A 19,126-nucleotide genomic window follows, 5' to 3' on the forward strand; every position below is an offset into this window, starting at 1 on the left:
GAGATCAATTGAGGTGCACATCAGAAAAAATAAATTCTAGACTAAGGTAGTTAAAATTTAACAAAGCAGTGTTTATATTCTGTGATAAGTCACCAAACGTATTTCTTCTTTTAGACTGTTAAGCCAAAAGATGAATCATCCTAAAATCTTTATGCCTTATTGCCTTTTCTACTGGTGCAGACATTTGTATTTGGTGTTGTCTTTCTTAAGAATTTTAAGAGCATTGTTATAAGAATGAAAGAAGGTCTTTATCTTGTCTATTAAAATCTCTTCAAGGGCTCCATATACTTGACATTTTCTCAGCCAATCTTGTTTTCCAGGGCATGAAATTACTTATCAGCAAATTTCAGTGTAGGCTCTCCAAATCCTAATAAACAAAGCACTTTAACATTGACTCATTTGAAAACCATTTATTACACAAGTTGTATTTATTACAGAAGGTTATGAGAAAAACAAACTTAAATTACGCTTCCTGCCTCAGAACGAACTTAAAACCTAGAAGTATATCAAGCTTATGCATAGTGCTAACAGAAACTTTATTCAATTAGTAACTGTCACCTGTTAGTTAAAGGTAAAGGTGTGTGTTCAGTCGTGTCTGACTCTTTGTGACTCTGTGGACTGTACCCCCCTGGACTCCTCTGTCCGTGAAATTTTCCAGGCAAGAACACTGGAATGGGTTGCCATTTCCTACTCCAGGGGATCTTCCTGACCCAGGGATCGAACCCACGTCTCTTGAGTCTCCTGTATTGGCAGGCAATTTCCTTACTGCTGAGCCACCAGAGAAGCCCTATTATGGGTACATAAATAAAGCATGGCATAGAGGAGACCAAATTTTGTTGCTGTACTCACACATCTTATATTCTTCTGTGTTCTATTGAAATATGGAGAATGTTACTCTCATGGAGAAGAAGTAGGGTCATAAAATACCCACTTTGGGAGCCTTTCTGTTTGATATAAATCAAGCTGGCTCACCTGGCTGAGACTTCAACCTCCAGACACAGTGGTTTCAGATTTCTAAGGGATCTTCTCAGGGATCCCTTCTAAGGGATCATTTCCTAAACTTTACCCCCTTGCTCTACCTCTGATCTCTCCTAAGTAGATGGAACTTGCTGGGTTTTGCTGGAACTTCATTTCCTCCTTAGAAAAATGTACAACTTTCTCAAGAAGAATTGCTTGGAGGCTGCCCATGGTTCCTTCCCTCATGCTAATTCCACATCCAGTAACAATGTCTCAGATATTGTGATGTGCGCATCACTGGTAATATTCCCTCAGTTGCCATCTGTGGGTGTATAGAACCCTGCTAAACTCTTAGTGCTCTTTGGTACAATGTAATATTACTGGTAATTTGGGAATTTCAGTCTGCCTCATAATTCTGCTGCTCATCACAAATTACTTTCAATTACTTCCAATCTTATGGAATGGAAATCACAAAGAAAGGCACTTGAACCATCTGACTAAGCAGCACAACATACTGTCACTTCCAGGGCTGTGGCATGGAAAAATCTGATCATGTCAGAGAGGGAGAGGGATCGACTATATACAGAACTCAGCCATCTAACAGATGTTCCAGGGCCACATACAAAAGAGGGGGTGGTCTCCCATCAGATAGGCATGTGAGGCAGCTTTCCATTTCAGGACCATGAGGGAGCGGTCTCTGATTAAAGGAAGGAATGGCTGAGGAGGGAACAAAAGCTTTGGCAGTTTTTCAAAAGGGTGGTTTGGCTCCCCACACAATCCCATTTTTCAACCTGTTAGAAATCAGCACTTTAAGGAGACTTCCCACAGCTGCTCTATGCTGGATGCTGCTTACCAGGAAGACTTGCTAAGCAATGCTCTGATGGAGGCTACAGATGCAGCACCCCAAACTCAAGTGCAGTCTACTCTGAGATTTCTAACTTCGATAAGATGGAATTGTGCCTGTGTTACAGGACACCTGGGTTCGATCCCTTGGTTGGGAAGACCCCCTGGAGAAGGAAAAAGCAAACCACTCCTGTATCCTTGCCTGAAAAATGCCATGGACAGAGGAGCCTGGTGGGCTGTAGTCCATGGGACTGCAAAGAGTTGAGCATAACTGAGCGGCTAATGCATTCACACTTTCAGTCTGACTCTTTGCGACCTCATGAACTGCAGCATGCCAGACTTCCACTATCTATGGGACATTTCTCTAACTAATATCCATTGAATCATCTCATCCTCTGTCGCCCCCTTCTCCTTCTGCCCTCAATCTTTCCCAGCATAAGAGACTTTATAATGAGTTGGCTCTTCAGGTGCCAAAGGTACATCAGGTGGCCAAAGTATTGAAGCTTCAGCTTCAGCATCAGTCCTTCCAATGGATATTCAGGGTTGATTTCCTTTAGGATGGACTGGTTTGACCTCCGGGCAGTCCAAGGGACGCTCAAGAGTCTTCTCTAGAACCACAGTTTGAAAGCATCAATTCTTCAGTGCTCAGCCTTCTTTATGATACAACTCTCAGGTCTATACATGACTACTGGAAAAACCGTACATACTTGGGAGTAAAACTGAGTGTTCAGCTAAAAGTCGCTAGTTGGAGAAAGAAAAACACCAACATTCTCTGGTAGAGTCTTACCTATTTTTGGCATTCCATACATAGTCTACTACTACTACACATTGAGGATGAATGGGAGGTCCATCCGCTACCAGAGCTGTTAATATAAAGAGGAGGCCCTTATGGGGGACTGTGTCCTACCTGACAGTATCAGTATCACCTAAGAACTTGGCATAAAGACAATTCCTGGACCACCCTCCAGACCGGACTCAGGAACTCTGTGGATAAAACTCAGCAATCTATGTTTTAAGAAGTCCTCCAGGTCATCAGTCCTCAAACTTTTTGGCACCAGGGACCAGTTTTGTGGAAGACGATTTTTCCGTAGATAGGGGTTGGGGGATAGGAGATGGTTTCAGGATATTTCAAGTGTATTACATTTATTGTGCACTTTATTTCTAATCTAAGTCTGCCACTGATCTGACAGGAGGTACCTGTCAGCTCGGAGGAGGTCTGTGGCCTGGAGGCTGGGGACTCCTGCAGTCCAGGCGAGTCTAGCACCCTAGAAACTGAGAACATTGCTCTACACTGTCTGTCCAGTAAGGACCTCAACTGCCTATTTCTATGTGGATAGATTTTTAAAAGGGTGCTCTCTATGGATGGTGGCAGGCTGAAAGCATACCCACACTTCGCCAGATCATTTTAGAGACAAGAAATCCAGTTTAAAATGCGGACGAATGGTCATGTTGAAGGAAGCTTGTGGATTCCAATGCCCAGAGCTGCTTTTAGCTCAGACATTCTGTGCTTGGCTGTTTTCTCTTGGCGTTTCCTTAGCCCCAGGGCAGTCTGGCAGTTTGAATGTAATCCTTTTTCATGACTGCCTCGAATTTCAGGAAGGTTGGAATGTCCCCTGGGTCATCCATGGTGTGAGTAATAATCTGGCCAGGGTGTGTGTCAGTGGTCCACATTCTGGTCAATCTGCCTGGAAAATCCTGTTTAGCTAGTCCCAAGGGGTGGTAAGGATCAGTCCTGCTCCATGCGTCATCTTCTCTACCTAATTTTGTGTTGACATTTTTATATCTGAATTGAGGTAAAGCAGAAGAGACTGAAAAAAAACCAAAAAATCTATTCTCCATGTGTGCCCTCCTTAGATTTGGTTTTAAAATGCTTAAACTTCTGCCAGGAGTGTAATTAGCAGCCTAGATAAGAGGCCACCAACAGCAGCGTCCCGTCTGCAATCAGACTTGTGTGAGAGAACTATAAATTTGATTAGAGAGTTACCGATAGTTTGCAGGCTCATGTCTCACTTTCAGGAGATAGGAAGTTAAAAGGAAAATGTGAGAGGAAAGAGCATGTCACCATCCATCATTTTGTTTTAGAGGTTTATGTTCAGAGATTCGTGTGAACAAGGGAGAGAATTTAAAAAGCAGAACATAAAGAAAGCCCTCTGGTGAAGGGGAGTGTTACTCTATTCCATTCCAGGGTCAGGAGAAAGGTGCTTTGTCTTGATGCATTGTTACCTCACGTGACATAAACAGCAAGAGACAAGAAATAGAGTGCCCGCAGATGAATGCTAGAAGGAAGGTTTTTAAGAGAATATACTAAGATAAGGAGAGTGAAAAAAAGCTGGCTGAAAACTCAGCATTTGAAAAACTAAGATCATGACTTCAAATAAAGGAGGATAGTGAAAAAGCTGGCTTAAAACTCAACATTTGAAAAACGAAGATCATGGCATCCGGTCCCGTTACTTCATGGCAAATAGATGGGGAAAAAGTGGAAACAGTGAGAGACTTTATTTTCTTGGGCTCCAAAATCACTGTGGATGATGACTGCAGCCATGAAATTAAAAGATACTTGCTTCTAGGAAGAAAAACTATGACAAACCTAGACAGCATATTAAAAAGCAGAGACATCACTTTGCTGACAAAGGTCCATATACTCAAAGCTATGGTTTTTCCAGTAGTCATGTATGGATTTGAGAGTTGAACCATAAAGAAGGCTGAGACTGTGGTGCTGGAGGAGACTCTTGAGAGTCCCTTGGATAGCAAGGAGATCAAACCACTCCTCAAGGAAATCAAACCAGTCCTCAAGGAATCCTCAAGGGAATCAACCATGAATATTCATTGGAAGAACTGATGCTGAAGCTGAAGCTCCAATACTTTGGTCACCTGATGCAAAGAGCTGACTCATTGGAAAAGACTCTGATACTGGGAAAGATTGAGGGCAAGAGGAGAAGGGGATGATGAGAATGAGATGGTTGGATGGCATCATCAAACCAGTGGACATGAGTTTGAGCAGTCTCCGGCAGACAGTGAAGGACAGGAAGACGTGGCATCCTGCAGTTCATGAGGTTGCTAAGAGTGGGACATGACTTAGTACCTGAACAACAATGAACAGCAACTAAAATAAAGAGTGAAATCTAGGTACTGTTGGAAACTTCCTGTTGGCAGAGGAGTTCCTGGAGTAGAAGTGTTTATCAGAGGTTCTGGAAGGTAGAACTCTATCTGGCACACAGATACTGCAGCTAGGGGGGCGTGAGAAATGGTGTCAGAGGGCCAGACCACCCACCAAATGTCAACTGGAATGGCCAAGGGTAAGGGAGACCCAGAGATGGAGTCAGTGGGTTTGGAAAGCAGAATGAAAGGAAGAACATCCAGGGAACTCCCTGAGGAACTGAGACTTAGTTGGGACTTGGGTGGAGGGCAGCAAAGTTCCACAGGCAGCAGTGCCATTCTTCTAGAGTAGAGAAGGCACTCTTAGAAGTCTTTAGTGACTTCAGATAAGATGCTATTTACATCAGATAGTTACTCGGCGGGGTAGGAGGGGCAGACAAATTAAATTAGTATGCTAAGCCCTGACGGTGTGGAGGATAACAGACCTGATCTTTGAAACCTCAGGAAGCTTGACAAGTAACTGGAGAGATCCTGAAAATACACCCAGCTCTTACAGCAGATTGCAGTCTCATTACTCAGTGAAGGGCTTTGCCTCCGAAGATCCCTGATAAATTTTTGATGTTGATGACAATTTGCCTTTTTTAAGACTTTGAAATTAAGTGACAATAAATTGTTAATGAGTGAGTGAAAGTTGCTCAGTCATGTCTGACTGTTCGTGACCCCATTGACTATACACTCCATGGAAGTGTAGGCCAGAATACTGGAGTGGGTAGCCTTTCCCTTCTCCAGGAGATCTTCCCAACCCAGGGATCAAACCCAGGTTTCCCACATTGCAGGCTGATTCTTTACCAGCTGAGCCACAAGAGAAGCCCACCCCTAAATTGTTAGAATTTCTTTCAAAAAATAATTCTAGAGAAACATACTGGAATCCTGAAATGGAAAATGAACATTTAGAAAGAGACTTAGAAATAACTCTATGACCAATGTTATGAAAGACACTTTGAGAATTAAAGGAAGACATTGGAGGACAAAGATAAGGTAATCTTCTACCCCTTTGTAGAAAATGGTTCAAAATTTCTTAAAACCTAAACTGTTTATGATGGTTCCCTGGATCCAACTGGCATTTATGATATACTGTTGTTTTCCAGTGAAACAGAACCTCATGTCCTTCAAAATAGCTAAATTAAGTCGTCATTTTTGTTCAGTTGCTAAATCGTGTCTGTTCTTTGTAGAGATTTTGGAGCCCAGGGAGGGTAAGCCTGGTGCACAACTCAGTCTGCTCAGCATCTCCCTTCTATCCAGCTGCCTCTCTGCACCTCCACCACCACATCTAAAATGAAAGCTCCGTGAGGATGGAAATTTGGTTCACTGTGTCCACAGCTCCTGTCCCCCAGCCCCCCAAACTGGAACAGTGCTTGCGCCACTGTAGGCACCTGCCTAGACCCTCCTCCTTATTCCATGCTTTGATCTTCTATTTCTTGCTTGCTAAGTCGCTTCAGTCGTGTCCGACTCTGTGTGACCCCATAGATGGCAGCCCACCAGGCTCCCCCGTCCCTGGGATTCTCCAGGCAAGAACACTGGAGTGGGTTGCCATTTCTTTCTCCAATGCATGAAAGTGAAAAGTGAAAGTTGTAAAAGCTTCCCAAATGGCCTTCCAAGAGGCCCCAATGAATATTATTTTCTTAGTGCAGCTTTTATTATATTAGGCAATAATTTAAAACTTTCACAGTTTCCTGTTTCATTAAGTCTACATCTTTTTGTTTAATTTGCAAGATCCCATCTGAATACATTTTATAATCTAGATGTGTTTGTTGCTTTCAATACACTACTTTCACTGAAGCTGTTAGTTTTTTGTTATACTTGGTTTTCCCTCTCTCTCTCTCTCTTTTCTTTTCTCATCTTTCCCCCCCCTCAAGGAAGACTTCTTTTTCCAAAGTAAGTGTACTGTATTATTTCACTACTCTTTCTTTGAAACACCCTTCCTCTTTTTCTTCACCTAATCGAATTTCAGCATTTTCAAAGCCCAGTGCAAGTACCACCTACTCCATTAACATTTCTTGAATTAATCCAGATTCTATTCATCATCTCCTCTGAACTAGATAAGTTAGAAATGTTAACCTGGCATTTAATTTCATGCATGCCATAGTGTATTCAATTTAGTTTAAAAAAAAAATAATTGATGAGTGTTTACCCTTTAGTTAGGGCTTCCTGGTGACTCAGTGGGTAAAGCGTCTGCCTGCAATGCGGGAGACCTGGGTTCGATCCCTGGGTCGGGAAAATTCCCTGGAGAAGGAAATGGCAACTCACTTCAGTATTCTTGCCTGGAGAATCCCATGGATGGAGGAACCTGGTAGGCTACAGTTCACAGTGTGGCAAAGAGTTGGACATGACTGAGCGACTTCACTTTCTTTCTTTCTTTACTCTTTAGTTAGATACTGCTTTCTTCCAGAAAGTATTAAGGGAAGATTGAAGTATAGAATACATGGCATGATAGCATGAAAACAGAAAGATGACTGAATGTCTTCTAGGCCAAATGAAAAATTTAGAATACACTTATTTGAGTCTTGTCACATCACATGGTTCAACTGAACTGATAGTACCAGAGGCTTTTAAAAAAGAAAAATATTGAGTGTTTTGGATTTTTTTTTTTAAGTATAAAAAAGTAACACTCATCACTATCCTCCCACTGCTTACACTATTCAAACCTTGCCCCCAGAATGCATATGGCTGCTGGTGGTGTGTTGTAACCAACATTTTGGACTAGGACTGGACACTTGGCCCTAGTTTTTGTTTCCTTGTTTCTTCTTACAAAGCAAGACATTGGAATCAGCTGGATCTCAAAACATTACCAAGCAAGCAAAATTTGAATCACTGCTACAGCCACCAGTCTCCTGAATGAGCTTCCATATGTTTCCTCTTGACTGGTCCATCTTCCTTAAGCTATTTGGTAAGACATAGGGACTTTTCAGCAACATTTACTTAACAAATGTCTATTGATCATGTACATGTGCCTGGTACTATGATAGGCTGTGATATGCACTATAGTAGTCTCTGAGGATGCTATCTTTCATTGGCTTATTCACCATTAAGACTGAATCAATGGAAAGTGACTGTTGACTCATAAACTTGGAGATTTTTCCTAGCCAAGTCAGTTCAATTAAAATGAAATCTGATTCATTTGTTTGATACCTAAACACATTTAATATCTTTATCTCCTCTGCTTGTACCGCACTTAAAATGCCCCAACTTTTATTAGCAACTGTTTTGGCATATGCTTCTTCCAACTGTGGGAGCCAGCTTTGTGCATGTGCAAACTTTAGCATCTCAGTTACACTGGTATCTTTTACATCTCATTTCCTGCCCTGGGATGACTAATGAGAATCATTCTAAACTGATGTATGCACAACTGAAAAGATCAGGGAGATCAATGATCAGGGACCACCCTTGACCAGGAGCCTATGGATACATGCTCTATGCTTTCATTCTTCAAGTGGACATGTTTTGCAAGGATCCTTAGAATTCTTATGGGATTGAGCAGCAACCACCAGTAAAGGGTATGACTCAATAACACACCTTTCTCTTCTTTTATGTGTCACTCTGTGTTCCTCACTCCTGCCCCCACCCCAGACCATAAATTGGATTGCACGTAAGCCTCTGGTTTACATCTGTATTAGGGTGAACCAGGTTAAGAGATGCAGGATGATTTTTACCTCTTTTCAAGAGAATGTAAATATACTCAGATATCCTGTAGAAAATTCCTTATACATAGATTGGGTCCTCTTTTCCTCCTTTTCTCAAAGGTAAGCTCATCACTAAAAAATACCTTAAGAAATCTCTCTCAGAGTTTGCAATGTATCAAGCTCAATCTGAACTAGGCTTTAGAGACATAAAAATATGAAAAATAAAACTCATCTTTAAGATACTTGGTGTGTGTTGATAGACATCAAAGCAAACAAAACATAGTAAAGTAAGAACTATGGTAAAGATTTGCATAGGTACTAAGACTTCTGGAAGAAAAACTGAAAAAAGGAGAATCTGTAATTAAAACCTAGGATTAAGCCAAAAAGTAAATGAGGGGAACGTAAATTCTGCCAGAGATAATTATAAGCCAGAGAGGCTTAATAAAATATCTGCACAAAAGTAAAAGCAGTTTGGAGTTTATGGAGTATAAAATCCACGGTGAAATATCCAAGAAGGTGAAATTGCAGACACAGGTAGGGGTCGTGCAATAGAGAGTTTTGAATGATTTGGTAAGGAAACCATAACTCATTTTGCACAAGAGACTCCAGTAAAAATGGTAGTTCTTAAAGTCTTTTGAGTCAAAGATTAGTTTTGAGCATCTGGTTGAGGTTACTGTCTCCCTGTCCAAAAAAGGGCACATCCACCAAAAACTTTTTATTCCATTTATTGTGAATTACAGTGATTCCCCTGAAACCTGTTTATGGATCCCTTAAGAATACTCGTGTTAAAATCCCTTGCATCGAAATATTTAAAGCATGAGAATAATAAAGCATGAGGATTTGTTTGGAATTTTCTGGTAGCCATATGGAAAATGAATTTTTGAAGAACAGTTTCTGTGTATAAATATCATCAAGGAAACTATGTAATAATCCGAGCAAGTCAAGATGAGCAGCGTGATTGTAGTAGTAGAATAAAGAAGTACTGGATTCAGGAAATTCCTTTAGGAAATATAATTAATAAGAATCAGATTGATTAGCCATGTGTCATACAAGGCAGGGTATGATGCAGAAGAGTTTGCTCTGGACAATTTGCTTTGAGATGTTTCTGGTTAGTTCAATTAAAATGTCCAGTTAGTATTTGGTTACACCAATCTCAGGTTGAAAACTCAAGATAAAGATTTGAAAAACCACCCTACATGTAGTTAAACTGAAAGAGTGGGTGAACTGATTCAGGGAGATGGTACAGACTGGGAAAAGAGTGTTCACACAAAGTAGAAATGAAAGTAAAATAAAAACAAGATCAGGAAGTTTTCCTCTGTGTGTGGCAAGTAGAAGATCAGGCAGTCTTAGTGTGTAGCCAATCGTCTCAGAATGGCAGCAGGACACACCAAATTAAAATAGATTGAGAGGTGAATTGAAACTGTGGAAGTAGAGGCATTGGTGGAGAGTTAATATCTAAAATATATGAAGAGCTTGTGCAACTCAAAATTTAAAAACTTAAAAAACTGGATTTAAAAAATAGGCAGAGAACCTGAATAGACCTTTTTTCTTTTTTTAAAGAAAATATGTAGATGGCCAACAGGCACCTGAAAAGATGCTCAACATCACTAATTATCAAGGAAATGGAAATCAAAACCACAATGAGTCACTACCTCACAGTTGTCAGAACAGCTATTATCAAAAACAAAAAATAACAGGTCCTGGAAAGGATACAGAGAAAAGGGAATCCTCATGCCCTGTTGGTAGGAATGTAAGTTGGTGTGACTGCTTTACAAAACAGCACAGAGGTTCCTCAAAAAATTAAAAATAGAACTACCATGTGATCCAGCAATTCCACTTCTGAGTATTTCTCTGGAACCGCGACAAAAACACTAACTCAGGAAGATATTTGCACCCATATATTCATTGCAGCATTATTTGCAATTTATAATAGCCAAGATATGGGACAACTCACATGTTCATATGTAGAATCTAGAAAACAAAACAGGAACTGATAAAACAGAAACAGACTCACGGATGCAGAGATCAAACTGTTGGTTGCTAGATGGGAGGGAGGTAGAGGGGCAGCCAAAATAAGTAAAAGAGATTAAGAGATATCAACATCCAGTTATAAAAGAAGTGAGTCATGGGGATGCAAAGTAGAGCATAAGGAATATGGTCAATAATATTGTAATAACTTTGCTTGGTGGCAGATGGTAACTATACTTTTCTTAGTGACCCTTTCAAAATGTATATGTGTATATATATATATATATATATATATATATACATTTATATACATATTTCAGCTTTCTATAAGAAACTGAGCACTGAAGAATTGATGCTTTTGAACTGTGGTGTTGGAGAAGATTCTTGGAAGTCCCTTGGACTGCAAAGAGATCCAACCAGTCCATCTTAAAGGAAATTAGTCCTGACTGTTCATTGGAAGGACTGATGTTGAAGCTGAAACTCCAATACTTTGGCCACCTGATGCGAAGCCGTGACTCATTGGCAAAGACTCTGATGCTGGGAAAGAATGAAGGTGGGAGGAGAAGGGGACAACAGAGGATGAGATGGTTGGATGTCATCACCGACTCAATGGACATGAGTTTGGGTAAACCCCGGGAGTTGGTGATGGACAGGGAGGCCTGGCGTGCTACAGTTCATGGGGTCGCAAAGAGTCAGACGCTACTGAACTGACTGACTGATTGACTGATATATATATTTATGTGTATATATATACAATCACTATGATGTACACTTGAAACTAACAGGATGTCTTATGTTATACTTTGATTTTTTTTAAAAGGCATTGATGGAAGCATTTTTAAGGAGTTTGACTCAAAGAATAATGAGCTAGAAAAAGCAATAGGTAGATGTTTTAGATACTTATGGGAGGGATGTTGTTTTGTTTGTTTTTTTAAGGTTGAAAGAGAAGTGAGCTTATTTCTATGCTGTGGGAAATGAGCCACAGAGATGAATAGAATGAGTGGTGGTGAGTAAAATAAATGAAGAGGCAGATGAGATGATGGGACCCAAATCACCAGCCTGATGGATGATCTAAACCTTGGACAGGGGAGAGGGTCTCTCACTCTCTTGTGAATTCGGAAGGTGGTGAATACAGGTCAGGGTAAAGATACTTCTGCAGGTGCTGTGTGAGTGGGAGTAGAAGGTCTTTATTTTTGATTACGTAATTTTTTGGATGGACACAAAAGAGAGGTGATATTTTTGAAGACTTTGAAAGGAATGGAAGAAAATCTACCGACAAGCTGAAGTTTAAAGTTGGGAACTATTGATTTGTTTGTACTCATCAGTCCTAGAGTGTCATAATCCTTCCCAGTAGTTTTAAGCTGCCATGTAAACAAAAATGACAGGTTAATACAGGATTAGGGTCTGGTTGGCAGTAATGACTAAAAGATGTGGGTGCATGGGGATTGAGGGGACAATAGGTCCCATCTGAGTAGGGCAGGAAGGAAATCAGGAGAGGAGCAAAACCCGGGAGAGAACTGAGAGAAGATGAAGATATGTATTTGATTGAAGAGGAAGTTGAGGAACTTCCCTGGTGGCCCACTGGTTAAGAATCTGTCTTTCAATGTGGGGGACGCAGGTTCAATCCCTGGTCAGGAAACTAAGGTCCCACATGCTGTGGAGCAACTAAGCCTGCGAGCAGCAATTAGAGAAACCCCACCCCCTGCAGCAAAGACCCAGTGCAGCCAAAACTAAATAAATAAAAAAGCTAATTTGTGAAATCACCTAAAGGAAGTGAGTTTGTTATCAGAGAACAGAACACTGGATTTTAAGATTTCTGACAAAGCAATTGAATTATCTGTCCTTTGGGTTGGGGAAGGTGAAATGGAAGGAAAGACTCCAGATTTGAGATTGAGGGACTTTGAAATTAGTCAGTACATATACGTAAACACAAATTTCATTCAATAGTGACACTTGAGTTGAAGAAGAAAATTTTGAGCCTGATCAAAGTCTCCCCAGGCAGAGAGAATACAAGTTAATCTTCATACCCTTCTGTTAGCTGAGGTTGAGGGGCTACACAGCCTCCTTTGAAGAGGAGGTACGATAATATTCTTAGAGGAAAAAGGGATGTCCTATTCTTAGATGAGAAAAGGCTTTCCTTATGACAGGAGAAGCAAGAAACATTTTATTTAGAGGCTGAGAATATAGAAGAGTGCTTAATATGGAAGGGGAGTTTCAGAAAGCAAAGAGAAAATGTTTGAGGGTATGAGTACAACTCTTGTAATGTAAAAAAAAAAAAAAAGTGATTTAACTTTTATGGCAACTGTATTTCCCGGACTTGCCCACACAACCCTTGTTTGCATAGCACCTATTAAGCTCTTACAGAAGTAGTGCTGTGTGGATTTCAGCTTGGGAAACATTGGCAGACCACTCAAGGATAGTGGGGCTCAGAGGCATTCCTCAATGGGGTTGATGCCAAGTCACGGCGAATTCAACTCCAAAGGTGTCTGGAGGGTACAGTTTGGACAACGATGAGGCAGCTTCAAGGCCACCCAATTTGTTGGTGGTTATCCTGGCCATTTTTCTTTTCAACTCAGCTCAGTTGAGAACTCCATGAAATCAAGGACAGTTCCTATTTCTTTACATTGCCACAACATTTGGGTTATTATTGAGCATATTGATAAATACTAAACAAGTATTTGTTTTCATTGAAGCTTGCCATGAATAAAAAAAATTGCAACTTAGGTTTGATTTCTTGTTTTATTCTACCTTTATTGGAGATTTATTTTCTGTTTAGGTATTTTAAAATTTTTTGGCTGCTCCATGCATCATGTACCATCTTAGTTCCCCAAGCAGGGATCAAACCCATGTCCTCTGTGTTGGAAGTATACCATCATAACCACTGGACTGAGAGGGGAGTCATCATTTAGGTTTATAACCTAATGGTAGATACCCAAATGTGTTGTAACTGATTGTCAATTTTTAATAGTAATCTTTATTTACACACTTCAATGTCTTGTATACCTACATATATTCTCTCTTTGATCATTTTGATGAAAAAAGAATATTTGATGTTGCTGATGAGTAAAATACTTACCCCAGTGATTAGAAGTAAACAAAATAAAAAGAAGGAACTGGGCAGATTTGAGAAGTATGTAGCTAAATCAGTCACTTAAAAATGATGCCTTTTTTTTAGAGTAAAAATTAAAACTTAATTAGAAGTGTAAGATTTTTGACTGAAAAGTTTTATATGACTATCAGCAAATTACTCTTGAGAATTATTTAATTAGCTTATATAATATAGTAACTTTGTGTATAGAAGATAATATGTAAGTATAAATGTGTCATGGGGCTTTTCAGGTGGCTCAGTGCTGCCAATTCAGGAGACATGGGTTCGGTCCCCATCCCTGGGTTGGGGAGATGCCTTGGAGAAGGGAATGGCAACCCACTCCAGTATTCTTGCCTGAAGAATTCCATGGACAGAGGAGCCTCAAGGGAAGAGTCAGACATGACTGAGTCACTAACCACCACCACCAACAATAAATGTATAATACATACATAAATGTGTAAAATTTATTATTGTAGGAATAAAAGTATAATGCACAATATTTATACTTATACAAAAAGTAAAGAGAGTCATGCATATACATTATTGGATTCCACTGTGGTATATACAGATAAAGGTATAAAAGAGTTGAAGATTTTAACTATGAAAAATTCTAGTACAGTTATGGATTGTATTTGAGTTTGCATTTTTAAAAATATTAATAGTATATGTCATGTTTTCATTAATACTCTCCCATGAGGGTACTCACCATCAGGAAATGCAAGAAAAAAAGTAAGGCACTGGCAGAAACCTCCAACCTTTGGATTATTTGATAACTGTCCTCCAATGTTAGCAGAGCTTATTCTGTTTCCTTAGGTCAGAGTTCCCATGTTTATTGATGAGCTGTACCTCTTTTGATAGAGTGCTTTCACAGTATAACTAAGCCCAGACTAACCTCACTACAGAGGTGAGGATATAGAAGCTCAGAAATCTATTGTCATGAAAATCCCTGTGCAATCTTCCTCTCCTGAAGAAGACCCAGTGTCTTTGAGAACCCTGGGCCATCCACGTATTGAATCTTCATGCCCCCTGATGAAACAGATTTTGACCTGCAGGCCTTTAAGCTCAGGTTTGATTGGTTTGGAAAACTGTATTTGATGAACCTCTGTGTAACCATGGAAACCTTCTCAGGCCCCTGGACCCAGAAGTCAGGCGAGCACACTATGTTGGATGCTTGCTTTTCTTCCACTCACTTCCCCATTGCAGTGTCCGTGAAAACATTTACTTATAAATCTTCCTCAGGCTAAGAAGAAAAGCAGATTCTACCTAGACTAATCTTCCCATGGATACAGGAGAAAAGATGAAAGCCTTTTGCTTAAAGGTTAGAAAAGCAAAAAAAACACTATATGACAAAGATTTCAGTAAAGCTTTATTTCTACTTGGAAGAAGCATGCCTGGTTTTAGAATTTAGAAGTTCATAGTCATGTTGCCAATAACATATAGCTCACATTTCACGAGTCAACATTACTGGAGGTTTCAATAACCGTTTTTAATCATTTAGGCTTCAAGGAGACAACCTGGCAGAAAGGACAGAAGAGACTTCACAAATACTTCAATCTCCAGATGAAATAGTCTCAGAGTCTTTGGGTGAGTTTTAAATCCAACAAGATATATTGTGATTTTAGTGTCACTTAAAGATGTCTTTAAAAAGAAAATGAAACCAAGCATCTTTTCTTGCACCAAATCACCATAGCTGTCAGTCATCCGCCCACCACTCCTGCAGGTTTTGTGTGTCAGGAAGCTAAGGGCAAAGGAGAAAAAGAAGTGTGAGAAGCAGCCTCTTAACTCCTGTGCTTGTTTAAGATACAGGGTGACCACATTTCTACTCTCAGAGTTTGTCACTAATTCCAGCTTGGTTTTGGAACTTACATCACCTACTCCCATTCTCATTTTGTGGATCCTTTCAGTCTTCTGGGCAGAAATGTCAATATCAGACTTGATTTACTTTCACCTCTCTCAGCCCTATATTAAATTGAACTCAAATTACGTCACTGTCACCAAGCCAGTCTCGTTTCCCCCAAGACTGCCTAGTCTACGCCTTTGTCCTTCTCCATTTAGTGTAAGAGCTCTATAAATAGATTTTCCTTGTACAATCTCACCCCATTTGGTTCATTATATTTCTAAAAATAAATTTTATTTATTTAAATAAAAAAAAATTTATTTATTTTTGGTTCTATTTTCTATAGAACAAAATTCAAACTCCTTGGCTTAGCATATTAAGTTCATGCCAGGGCATTTCAAGATGTTTGCTGAATATATAAATAAGTACATGTAATGCCACTACAGTGGCATGTAAGGTATATCACTGCTTCATCGTTCATTGTTCTATCAGGAAGCAGTCCATACATTCAATTGTAATAATTAGAAGAGAAACTATGGGAAAACATTTTCCTTACACCTGGCTAGAGAAGGACATCTTAAACAAGATGCAAAAATTCCTAAACATTAAAAAAGCTCAATTATAGAGTGTTAAGAATTCTTATTCATCAAAAAATGGCAGGAAAAAAAGAGGTTGATAAGCTACAAAATAGGAAACTATATTTGTCACTGATCAAAGATTAATATTCAAAAAATGTAAAGTGTATCTATAATTCAATAAACAAAGGATCAGCAAACCAATAGAAAAATAAGCAATAGATATTTCACAGAAGAGGAAACACAAATGGCCAATGAATATATGAAAAATATTTTACTCTAGTAACCAAGGAAAAGTAAGGCCCTTGAGAGATGCTGTTTTATGACTTTTTATGTGACACTGAGAAATCTGACAAAATCAAGTGCTGGTGAAGACCGAGACAAAAAGAGATTCATACAACAGCTGGGGCATAAACAATTTTGGAAATAGTTTTCCATTATCCTAAAATCTGAGTGAAGCCCAGAGACTTCACTTCTGGATAAATATGTTAGAAAGCACGTCTCATGTACCATGAAATGTAAGCAAATTTGTTAGTATGTTGGTGGACAGGAAAATGGATAAACTGTGGAATTGTTATACTGTGGGAAACTGAATGCATGTCAGCTACACTCAGGACGGATGATATAAGTGGTATGCTGGTAAATGTTAACAACTGTCTGAAAATGAAAAGCCCTGGTTTGTACAGATTGCTGGTTTCCATGATATAAATATAATATAAATGCTGACTTCAAGCCACCCATCTGAAGTGGCATTTGGGCCTTCTAGTCTTACGTGAGTAGGTTGCAACTCACAACTGAATGAATCTTAAAAGCATCGTATTTGTTAAAAATAAAAAATAAAACAAGGACATGTAAAAATACATATCTCAATAAAATAAAATTTGTCTGTAAAAAAGCATAATATTGATTGAACAAAAGCAGTCATAGAATGTCATTTTTCTAAGGCTCAAAACTAGTAAGTCTAAGTAGTATATTCTTTAGGAAAACATACGTCAAGTGGTAGAATTATATTGAAAGAAGGGAATGAAAAACTTGAAATGGTGGCTATTCTCGGGGGTAGGGGGATAAAAGAGATGGGATTAGGAAGGAATTCATAGGTATATGAAGGTTATTAGAAATGTTCTAATTCTTAAGTCAGGTGATGGATTTGGGGTGTTTGTTTTATCATTGTGCTTTGTAACTTATATATAGTATTTTGCATGTATATTTTAAATATACTTTTTATATGTCAAAGATTAAAAACATGTAAATCAATGTTAAAAAATAAGGTATCATAAGAACATAAACCAGGGCCAGTATAGCACAATACTAAAAAGAAGGTAATAGCTTCTACACATTCAGCTCTTTCCTAGTGCTGATAAGATGAAACACTCTCATGCCGGACATTAATTCTTGACAGTGAAAGGTATACACTGTGTCACTAGCAACTTAGGGGCCCCACGCTGGCCATTAGTGGACACTCCATTCGTTTTTAGAATCAACCTGGTTTCTCTTCTCTGCTCTTCTTACAAGTGTCCATTTACTTAAGCCATTCTTCTTTGACTCATAGAAATTTCTTTCTCTTCTCATCTGCCTATTCAGATCCTGTGTGCTAAGATGATGTCAAGTCTCTCTGAAGTCCAGTTCACAAGCAATGTTTTCTTCTTTTTTCTTTTTTTAATAGTGTACATATGTCAATCCCAATCTCGCAATTCATCCTATCCCCCTTTCCCCCTGATTATCCATACTTTGGTTCTTTACATGTATGTCTCTGTTTCTGCTTTGTAAATAAGATCGTCTATACCAATTTTTTCAGATTCCACGTGGATATATGCATTAATATATGTTTTTCTAACTTACTTCATTCTGTATGACAGTCTCTATGTCCACCCATGTCTTAACCAATGACCCAATTTTGTTCCTTTTATAACTAATAGTCTATTGTATATATGATATATTTCACAACTTTATCCATTCCTCTGTCGATGGACATTTAGGTTGCTTCCATGTTGTAATTATAGAAGACATACAGTTGACAAACAGACACATGAAAAGATGTTCAGCATCACTAATTATTAGAGAAATGCAAATCAAAATTACAGTGAGGTATCATCTCGCAGTCAGAATGGCCATCGTCAAAAAATCTAAAAAAAATTGTACAAAAAATCTAAAAAAAATAAACAATAAATTCTGGAGAGGATGTGAAGAAAAAGGACTACTCTTGTACTGTTGATGGGAATGCAAATTGATACAATCACTATGGAGAACAGAATGGACGTTCCTTACAAAACTAAAAATAGAACTACCATGTGACCTAGCAATCCCACTACTGGGCAAAGACCCAGAGAAAATCATAGTTCAAAAAGACACATGTACCCCAATGTTTATTGCAACACTATTTACAATAGCCAGGACACGACAACAGCAAAACTTAAATGTTTTCCTGTTTCTAGCCCCTTATTGTTCTTGAATTACTTCTTGTGTGTTTGTTCTCTCATCAATTGGATTATATGCTTCTTGAGAGTTTCTTGTGTTCTCTATCATGCTCAATATAAAACTAGATACAAAACAGGTGTTAACTACTGGCCCATTATATATGTATATGCACACATGTATATATAGATATGGAGAAGGAAATGGCAACCCACTTCAGTATTCTTGCCTGGAAAATTCCATGAACAGAGGAGCCTGGTGGGCCACAGTCCAGGGGTTGCAAAGAGCTGGCCGACTGAGCAGCTGAGCACACACACACACACGCACACACACACACATACTTTTGAATTCTGTCAAAACTACTCCAATCCACTGATCTACAGATAATATATCCTTCAACAATCACATTTACATTATAACTGAGGATTGTTGGGATTTAAATTTTTTAGAAAATTAAACAAGGAAATCAGTAATATGTTGATTATAGTTACTTGCATTCACTGGGGAAAAAAGGTATTCATTAAGCTTAAGCTCCCTTCTTGAACTTCTTATATCCTGCATTCTTCACATTCAGATGTTAGAGACCTAATCAACAAATTCCAAAATATGCTGTCTGGTTCAGTACATTCTTTTCTACTTAAGTTATTCAGATCGCTAGATCCAAAGTGCT

General features: G+C 39.0%; 1 protein-coding gene across 2 annotated transcripts in view; it reads left to right on the forward strand.

Moving 5' to 3' along the window:
* Positions 1–19,126, forward strand: part of C14H8orf34 (chromosome 14 C8orf34 homolog) — a 364,536-nt gene that overhangs the window by 244,732 nt on the left and 100,678 nt on the right. For both annotated transcript variants that reach the window (XM_010812074.4, NM_001199131.1), the window contains exon 9: positions 15,131–15,216. In XM_010812074.4, coding sequence (XP_010810376.1) covers positions 15,131–15,216 — 86 coding nt within the window. The remainder of the gene's footprint in view (positions 1–15,130; positions 15,217–19,126) is intronic.

This window comes from Bos taurus, chromosome 14, assembly GCF_002263795.3.
Source record: "Bos taurus isolate L1 Dominette 01449 registration number 42190680 breed Hereford chromosome 14, ARS-UCD2.0, whole genome shotgun sequence".
Lineage (NCBI taxonomy): Eukaryota > Metazoa > Chordata > Mammalia > Artiodactyla > Bovidae > Bos > Bos taurus.